Source organism: Pomacea canaliculata, linkage group LG13, assembly GCF_003073045.1.
Source record: "Pomacea canaliculata isolate SZHN2017 linkage group LG13, ASM307304v1, whole genome shotgun sequence".
In the NCBI taxonomy this organism is placed as follows: domain Eukaryota; kingdom Metazoa; phylum Mollusca; class Gastropoda; order Architaenioglossa; family Ampullariidae; genus Pomacea; species Pomacea canaliculata.
In genome coordinates this window covers 22,178,417-22,187,889 of record NC_037602.1, presented here as the reverse complement: position 1 = coordinate 22,187,889, position 9,473 = coordinate 22,178,417, and the positions used below count along the sequence as shown (strand labels likewise).

Here is a 9,473-nt window from a genome sequence, read left to right as displayed (position 1 = left end):
TTTTTATCAAAACCAAAAATAAAGCTTGAGTTGTATGTGTTTAGCTTTTTTCATGTTATTTTTTTATATAAATTTGACTGTAGTTACTCCTTACCCCTAGACCTGATCAAACACCCACTCGCGCAGTGATATCAAAGAAAATAGTCCCACTATACACATCTCTTTGCAAGCTGTAATTATTTGACACTAAAAGTTTTACGTGTTTCTCTATTGTTAAGTTTCATTTTGTAGTATGCACAGACCATTGGTTCTCGCTGAGAGTTCGGTTCTGTCCTTGCAGCACCTCGAATCTTGACGCGAGGTCCTATCTTGCTACACCCCAAGACTTCAAAATCTGTAGGTCAGGATAATAACGTTGAATAAATAAGTATTATTTTATAATTTAATACTAAGCAGCTTTATTTTTTTCCGCACAGCAAACTTACTGGTTACTGGCTGTAGCATTTCGTTTCTATAGCGGCGTCATTAAGTAGACCGACTTGGCACGCAGCAATTTTTATTGCTTTGAAATTGAAATAATTGGCACTCGGACTGAAAAAGGTTCGATATCCCTGTTCTAGGATAATAAAGCGTGACAGATTTCTCAACATACTTTCATATTTTTTCATTTAAATGTATAAATAGACAAATTTGCAGACAAATTTACACAATGCATTATGACCTTTCAAAATACTACTAACTGCTCTGATGTTAAAATGAAAGTGATGTTGATGATACATTAATATAAATATATTCTGGTCAATTTTACTTGGCAGTAGTTAAGTGTATTGACATTTTCAGCTTCCATTCAGGAAAAAACCATGCTCTTGCTAGTTTTACCTCTCGTTAATAAAGAATCGTCATTGTCATTGCAGACACCAGCTATTAATTGCTGAGCTATTTCACTGAAATCATCAAAATAACATTCAAGATGACGATACTCACGTTTCAATTATCACAAAAAAATCTTACCTTTCGCTCAGGCATAGTCTGCGGATCGTCCGATCTTCGCGCTCTTGCTTTTACTTCTGCACATTGAGGCATCAACTTCCGTTTCCGGTTTAAATGCCACGTGTCTTTTGAAACCAATTGACGATTTGATCCAAATACGAATGCATCAAACTTCTTATTAATTTTACAGACACATAGGTAAAGATTTGGGTCTAAATAAAAATAAAATCGCCCAAGAATATCGGCAAAATCGATCAAATGTGGCACGCGCAACATTTACTTAAAGGCTGCAGACAGCGGGTTTGGGTGGAGCAGGGCGATGGCCTCCGACAGCAAGCTAACCTCACGAAAAACTTTATTATCATAACCTCACGTCCTGTGCCACCTCAGGCTACGCAATATCTTCCTTCTGCTAAATGTGACTATCATTACGATAGTAGTTGCTAACCCCGCGCCCTTAGGAAATAAATATTTTCACACGCTTTAAAATTAAAATCACGTGCATTGAATTTGAAGATAAAGTCTTATTTCTTTAATCTTAGGTTTATACTGCAGGTGAAAAAAATTATTTAAAAACTATTTTTTTGAGACAATGACTCTAATGAAAAGACTTTTTAATTACTCGCATTTTCTATTCACATGTTCTTTGCTCCATAAATCATTTTTGCAGAATGTAGTATGTTGAAGATAGGTATGAAAATGTGCACATTAAATGTAGCATTCTTGGACAACTTTTAGTGCAAATGTAAAATCTTTAGTCTTCACGGTATTTCGGGGGATTGTTACCAGTGATATAATATATCATATATATTGATAAATAATATTATTAAATCAAGACTGCTGTTACTGCGGGATGAAAGTGCTACTTAATAACAGCTACTTCGGCTGTCAACACGTGGTTTATCGAGTAGCAGACGTCTCTGTTATGAGCGACGAATAGCGGCTAAAGTGTCTGTGACATTTTTATAGGAAAGTCAATAAGTCAGGGACTAGTGAGGTCGGTGAATGCACTTTTTGCTGTAGAGTCGTTAAAGTCGAAACGGCTTATAAACATGAAAATTGACAAATTATGAGTTGAAAGTATCAAAAGAACGATTGAAGATTTGTGTTTTTCACATTTACCAGTATGACTATTACAAGAATAAAAAGATTTATAACCATTGGCCATTCGTTTTACAGGATCTAACAGAAAAGATGAAGCAGTCTCCTGTATTTGCTGTTTTCCGGATGTTTCTGCTAGGTCTTACGATTTTGGTGCAAGTGTCTGCAAGAAAAGATGAGGCCCTTTTTTGTGCAGGCATGTCAGCTGTTACTTTTACTTGTTGGGTATGGATTAAAGAGCAATATCACAGATATTCCTAGTATGAATCATAAACCTTAAAATTTACAGGTAAACCACATGCACACAAATGCAGCATTTGCTATAATTGCATGATCTGAATAAATTTTATACATATATATTCACAATGCTGTGTATATATTTATACATGCCCGTTCTTAATCCCCTAGGCATATAGGACATGTATGGTGCCCTCGATGCCACGATCAGTAGTTACCATATTAATCAACAGTGTGAGGTCCCTGATGACTATCAAAGTGCTGGGCCCTCTATGTATATATGTTTACATTTTGTAGATAAATATAAATGGATAATGATAAATCTTGTTTGTCCTATTGTGGCTTATGTGTGACGTTTCTATAGTCACATGTGCCAGTTTGCAACTCTAACAACTTTCATTAACATCAATAAAAGAACTTTATATGTGTTGTTGCAGTTTGCCGTGCACTTGTGGAAGAAGTTAATGTAAAAATTGAAAACGCAGATCCAGACAAGACAATCAAAGTGGGCAGCTTTCGTGTGGACTCCAAGGGCAACCAGAAACTTGCTGATGTAAATGATGATATCAAAATTTCAGCTTTTCTGACAGCTATATTGTTTGGTTTGATTGAATTGTGAATTAATTTAATATCTGCAACATCTATATAACTGAAGGAAAAATAGAAAAAAATATAGAAAACTATCTCCAGTCCCTGGAAAAGTCAGAGTAAACAAAATTTTAAATGTAAGGGAAGAGCTGGGGAATTTATTTACTATTAGTGTAAAGAAGTTGTGAAAACATCACAGTGTAAAGGTTAATTTTAAGTTAATAGATATAAAAAAAATTGCCTTATGACTGGAGGGGAAGGTCTTCAACTCTGTGATATTGGTGATGTGTTTCAGTTAAAATATAAGCTCAGCTGCTGAGAGAACTGGGAAGAGGGGGGGTGGGGGTGGTAAGGCAGTTGGAACAGGGTCCGAAAAAACAGCTGTTGTTAGAGTCAGCGGCTAAAACAAAAGTAGAAGAACATGACACAAGTGGTAGATTTATTATTAATATCTGCATGTGTTATCAGTAGATATCGGTCTCTGCTTCATACTGGTTGCCTGGACATGATATTGCGTTAGTTGCTGGCTCGGCATAAAACCCCAATTTCCCCCCCCCCCTCCACTCTCCACTGCTTCATAGTGACAATTCAATAGACATTTAAACAGCTTCATCAAATTATCTACCACCAGCTATAGATTTTCAATATGTTTTGCTGTTTCTTATATACTCCAGATCACCTCTTGTCCACTCTTGCATTTAAAGAAAAATGTAATAGAGTTTTTGTTTAATGGCTTTCATTGCAGCAAACACACACATATATATATATACACACACACCCTACTCTTATTTGGCATGGATAATTTTATTATATTTGTTTTCTTGATTTTCAGGTGAAATATGCCCGCTCAGACCTTCACTTAACAGAAATATTTGACTCTGTGTGTGAAACAATGTCAGATTATATTGTAATTTTAGAAGATGATGGCACACATAGCGTGGTGAGAAGAAGGGACTCTTCAGGAATTCCACTGTCACTTAGAAATATCAAATACATATCAGACAAAGAGGCACTTCTTCAGTTTTATGTGAGTCAAATTTATGTTTCAGAAAATGATTTGTTGTTTTTCATCACAGAAACTTGAAAATGTTTTAGTCAAAGTCATCTACAACTGGCACTGAACATTTCATTTCCACTTCTCCCTTTTGTGTCCAAAGTATTTGAAAAGATTGTGGTAGCCCAGCTGTTGAACCTAGGCATAATCTGCTTAAACCTCTTCAGTTATCCTATCATTCGACTGAGACAGCATTGTGGTAAGACAGCAAGTGGTAAGTGACTGCTTGCAACATAAATCACATCACCTTACTGTTAGTGCTGGATCTGTTGAATGTGTTTGATACACTCAGTCATGACATCCTTCTCCAGCACCATGTTTTGGTTTCTCTGACTGACTGATCACACTCAGTCTGTAGTAGGTCTGTTCCTTTAAAGTGCACCGAGCCTCAAGGTTTTATTCGCTGTGTACATCCTACCACATGGCTCCACCATCTGCCAGTAGGGCCTTTAGTATAAAGGACTATTCTCACATTGCAATGTACCACACTTTGCAGGGTCTGTAAATCTTGTTCAAGGCCTTGCAAGCTTTGCACATGGCCTGCAAGCGACCTTGAAACATGGTTTGCAAGGATAGGATGTGGTTTTATTTCTCTAGTGGCATGACCTACATTTCATGGCTGTAGCCAATCAGAACGCTTGAACAGAGTAAGCTCACGTTTACCTTCAAATTACAACATGAAAATGGTGATGTGGTCTGTGGAGAAATGTTTCCTGTTAAAACCAGCGTGGAAGAATTATCCTTGTATATTTAACCAATCCCTCACTCCCTCACCCACATCTGTTTCTTCTCTCTCTCTTTTTCCTTGCGTGAAATGATTAAGGTAACTGCAGCAGTTACTGAAAATATCTTTTTGTCCATGATGTCTGCCATGTTTCTTACTACCTGTAATACTCATCACTTTGCAAGACATCGGCTTTGCTAAGTGTGAGGGGAGTAGTGCTGCTAAGCTATATTGCAAGCGAAATCTTGCATCTGCAAACCTTGAAAACATCCCAACATGAGAATAGCCCTTTATATTCACGAGGTGTGGAGCCACTAACGTGGATGATACATGGTTGCTAGTCTGGCAGTTGCTAGTTTTCCAATTCCATGCACACCATACAGTGCACAATAGACTCTGTGAAAGCCTGGATATCTATCGGCATATTGAAAATCAATGATGAAAAAAATGAGATCATTCCAGTGGCCTCTGCATATAAACTGAAATGTATCCCATCCTCTACTACTAGATTTTTTTCTGAGGTTAGCCTCTCTCTCACCCAAACTATCGGGAATATTGCTGTTAACTTCAATACATTATTTTATTTTTTTTAATCTCACATCGATGCAGTCTGTCAGTTCATTTTCCTTGAGCTTCATAGGATCAGTGACATCTGACCCTTCCTGTCAGTTTTTTTCTCTGCATAAAGCTCATGTCTGCTTTTGTGATGTCCTGACTGGATTTCTGCAGCATCTTATTTATCAATATCCCTAAATGCTTACTGGACAGATTTAAAAGGACTCAGAATGCTGTTCGTATTGCTTCTGAAGGCACAAGCAGACCGTACTGCACCCTTCTTCCATGAGATTCCACTGGCTGCCAGTCTGAGCTGTCTTTGGTTGCAAGATTGTCATGGTGTACTACTGCTGTTTTCGCAGCCTTGCCTCAGCATACCTATCTAAGCTGATGACACCTAACCAATCAACAGGGTCTTTTCGGTCTCATTGTCCTCCTCTCTGTGCCACACATAAGAGGAGAGAACTTCTGCAGACACTCCTTTTCCTTCTCAGGCCACACTGTTTTGAATTTTTTTCTCCTTTTTCTTGGAACTATGTTTATGTTTAAAGCCTTTAAATCTGGCCTGAAAACTCATCTCTGTAGTTATAGCTTGTATGAGTACTGATCCTTGCTTTTGTATGTGTGTTAGTGTGTGATGGTGTTATCTCTTTGCTGATGCTTATGTTTATTGTGTGGTTGTCTGTGATTCATTTTAAGTCTTTTGCGTGAAGTGTATTCATTTGAGAAAATGTTCGTTAGATCAGTTATTTTTAGTTGATATTATTTTCAAAGAGTGCACACTGTATCTTTTTTGAAAGTTTGCAAAGTTACATGATTTTGTCAAAAACAGATCATCTGGGACCTATATCTTTCGTGCTTTTCTTTTCTATCAGCATGCATAGAAAACATTTATTGGGGCAATTTTCGAACTAAATGCTAAAATGTTAGTGTGTGTGTGTGTGTCAAACAGTAAAAAAATACTCATGCCCAGAGAATGCATTTTCAAAGACTCCTGATGGAAAGAAAAAGAGCATAATAGCTTTTTTTGTATTTTTTATTTGTAGGGACTTTCACCATTTTGCACATATTCAGCTGATGAGTTTGACATCATCAAATGCGTGATGGTGGCAAATTTATTATTATACCGATGTAGATTTGTGTTGCAAAGTGCTCAGATGACTCAGAAAAGGAACTGTCATAAAAATTGTGACTTTGTAGTGTATCTTGAAGTCACAGAGACCAAAAATGCCTAATAACCAACTCTTTCTTTTCTTTTTCAGACAAATTATTTTTAAAAAAGCTTTGATTGTGCTAAAGCCCCTTAATCATACATTTAATGATGAATGACTAACTTTAATGACTAAATTTTGCAGATTGTTTTTGAGATTGTGACTAGGAATTTCAATTACTTTGAACTTTGCTGTGTGTGGAGACAAGATAAACATTGTCCCAATATAAGAGGAAAGTCAGGGGAATTTGGCATGGAGTGTCTCTGACTATTACTTTGATGAGTAAAGCTAGCCTGAAAGGAGGACACACAGAAAAAAAACCCAGTGGCAGGCACATTTATCTGAAGTAAAACTTGTGTTCAGTCTCCTTAGGCTGTTCTAGGTTCAGATATTGTCTTGGGCATTCTATTCTTTGTCTGCAGTAGCACAGGTCTGACTGCTTTGACAATTATAGTCTTAGTTGCTGGCTTACTCTAAACCACCTATTCCCCGCCCTCCCCAGGCCAGACAACTCAGTTGTTACTATTTGGTAGCTAGCATCAAGTTTTGATGAGTCATGGCAGAACCAAACCTAAGGAAAGGAGTCGCGACAGTGGCTGAGGATTTGCCAGAGCAAATTAATCTTCTATTAAATGCTGTGTTTCTAAGAACTGCAGCACTTAAATTTGACATTTTCCATTTGTGTGTTGAGGAGTCATTGCTGCATCCAAGCTTTAAATTAATTTTAGTGTGCTGAAAAATCATTACTTTGAAATCAACTGGTATTATGACCTCATAATTTTCAATATGAACTCATGTGCTAATTTGACCTCTCATTTGTTTACATAAACTCTTGCAACCATGGGCTCGTTAGCAAATATTCATTTTGTTTATAGCATTCCAGTTAAAGTCCAAGTGTCGTAACTGATGTTTTGTTCATAATACATAACAGATGAGAATATCACAGTGGTGAAAGTATAAATGTTGCGTACATTGTAGTAGTTTTGCCTGTAATTAGTACAAACTTCACAAACATCCTTGTTCAGCATGGTGAAATAAGTATGAACATTCTGCAACATGAATGTGCACAGCACTTGGCCTTCTTGCAAGTCCTTAAAACCACTGTAATCTTCATTTAAGCATCAAAGTGGAGTAACTGTCTGCAGGGAGTCCTTTTACTTGGTAATGTTTGTTTTTTACAGTGTGACACAATAGTAGAAGAATATGAAGATCAGCTGGTTTCTCTCTTTACTGAAGAGAATACTTCAACAATTCAGAAGACTGTGTGTGTGGATGAAACACGTAAGAACTAGCTCTTGCTTACTATAAATTAATGGTGCATGCAAAAAGAATATGGAAAGAGTCAGTTTATTGTTTTGAAACAAGCTTGATAAAATCAAATTATTCATTGCCTATGATTTTTATCATTTGTTATGAATTGTTTACAAACTATTTTTCAAAGGTTGATGGAGCATTATAAATACACTAAACAGACTGATGTGAATGGGATCCTATTGACAACATGGCCCTATGATCTCGAATTCTATCTCTCTGTATCATTGTTCATTTGTACTACACTAGCAGCTTGGCTGTTTTCAACAAAGAACACCTTTGTTTTATGTTTTGCTATGTGCAGGTGCCTGTACAGAGCAGCAACTGTCTCGTCCACTTCAACGTCTACCTCCAGAAGACGGGGACTCTTATTCAAAGAAAGGAGAGGATAGCGTTGGTGACAAAAATGCAGATCTCACTCTACCCACTGAAAACTCAGACACAACAGAGGCTCAAGAAGAAAATGATCTGAAAAGTGAATTATGACAGCCTCTACTAGGTTATTTTGTTATCGTTTCTAATTAAGAAATAAATTGTCAATTTCTAGTTATATATTATACCCCACTGAATTTACACAAAAGAAAGTAAGTGAATGTGATAGGTGCAGTAAAATGCATGATCACACTGGAGTGAATGTGAATGTGAAAGATTCAGTGAAATGTATGTACACAAGTAAGTGAATATGAAGGTGCAATGAAGTTTATTTTAAAATTCGGAGAAAAATGTGAAGTAAAGGTTTTATTTTCCTTTAAAAGGAAGTGTTGTGTGCTCAGTACTCTTGAAGTGGTTTGTGTCCGCTGTGATTTCAGTCAAACATTTTTTAACAGCACATAATAAAGGAACTAACATAGTTTAGTGCTGGATACATCATATCATAAGATCTTGATTACTAATTTTATTTGGTTTATAGAGTGTGTGGACACAATATTGATATAAGAAATTTATGACAATATGTGTACAGACTTACTTAACAGCTGAAGCAACAAGGAACAATGTTGATATTCTATTCCTCTAAGTTTCAGCAGCATCTGGTTATTTCTAGTTCTTTTTGGTGCTTCAGTTTCATGCTGTTACTTTCTTGAAATATGAGTCATTGTAGTCAGCAGCTATTTTATTCAATCAAGTCGTGATAAAACTAGTATTTCATACAAGCAAACGCTGTTCACTGGGTATCTCACATCACTTTGTTCACAAAAATGCACTCTCTGGGATGCAAAAATCAACTTGCAGCACCAAAGTAAAATGTATGAAAACTTTATTAAAATATGAAACGTTAAGATCCCATTTTTAGCAACATAACTTTAAAATGTTTGAGCATTTGTGATTGTGTCTGCATGCACATGAACGCAAGGAATGGGGAAAACATTTTTATTGATCAAAGTAGCAGATAGCATTGCATAAACAAAAATGATCATCAACATCCCATAGTCCAATGGCCTTTTAACTGTAAGTGGCTCACTGTGCAGGCACCCAGTATGCAGAAGAGTCCAACCCTCACTTGTGTTTTGCTTTTGCGATGAATCGGGTACCAATTGCCACCGGGTGGACAGAACTTTCCAGTTGATGGGTCAAGGGAGCATCTTAGGGTCAACCATTTGCTTTGATGTGAGGAGCAGAGCCTCTCTAGACTTGCAATGACTTTCATCAAGATTCTTACAAGTGTCTTGGAAATAATGCACCGTAGGCAATATTTTTAACAATTTGACAAAGTATCTGCATTTTTTAATGAATAATGGGGCGGATAAAGGTTTATAAGTTTTTT

General features: G+C 36.7%; 2 protein-coding genes across 5 annotated transcripts in view; one reads left to right on the top strand and one right to left on the bottom strand.

Annotated features, from left to right (window-relative positions):
- The first annotated feature begins 1,208 nt into the window (after positions 1-1,208).
- LOC112554307 (protein canopy homolog 2-like) lies at positions 1,209-8,484 on the top strand. 3 transcript variants are annotated; one of them, XM_025222039.1, is made up of 6 exons: positions 1,209-1,348; positions 2,110-2,227; positions 2,706-2,821; positions 3,689-3,883; positions 7,582-7,681; positions 8,016-8,483. In XM_025222039.1, exons 2-6 carry the CDS (start codon positions 2,125-2,127, stop codon positions 8,195-8,197), a joined length of 696 nt encoding a protein of 231 aa, XP_025077824.1. In that variant the 5' UTR covers positions 1,209-1,348; positions 2,110-2,124; the 3' UTR covers positions 8,198-8,483. The 3 variants fall into 3 exon arrangements, with proteins under 3 accessions (XP_025077824.1, XP_025077825.1, XP_025077823.1); XM_025222040.1 differs by having other exon boundaries at positions 1,348-1,485; positions 8,016-8,484; XM_025222038.1 differs by lacking the exon at positions 1,209-1,348 and adding an exon at positions 1,602-1,927 and having other exon boundaries at positions 8,016-8,482.
- Positions 8,485-8,949: 465 nt separating this feature from the next.
- The window catches only part of LOC112554308, a 1,533-nt gene continuing 1,009 nt past the window's right edge, over positions 8,950-9,473 (bottom strand). For both annotated transcript variants that reach the window (XM_025222042.1, XM_025222041.1), the window contains exon 2: positions 8,950-9,473. This exon is cut by the window's right edge. The gene's annotated coding sequence lies outside the window, so the exon portion shown is untranslated.

Bases quoted from the DNA above. Each gene is read 5' to 3' on its own strand.
- LOC112554307 (XM_025222040.1), top strand. From the start codon at position 2,125: ATGAAGCAGTCTCCTGTATTTGCTGTTTTCCGGATGTTTCTGCTAGGT. The intron at 2,228-2,705 runs GCATGTCAGCTG...GTGTTGTTGCAG, and splicing joins TGAGGCCCTTTTTTGTGCAG to TTTGCCGTGCACTTGTGGAA. The intron at 7,682-8,015 runs GTAAGAACTAGC...TGCTATGTGCAG, and splicing joins TGTGTGTGTGGATGAAACAC to GTGCCTGTACAGAGCAGCAA.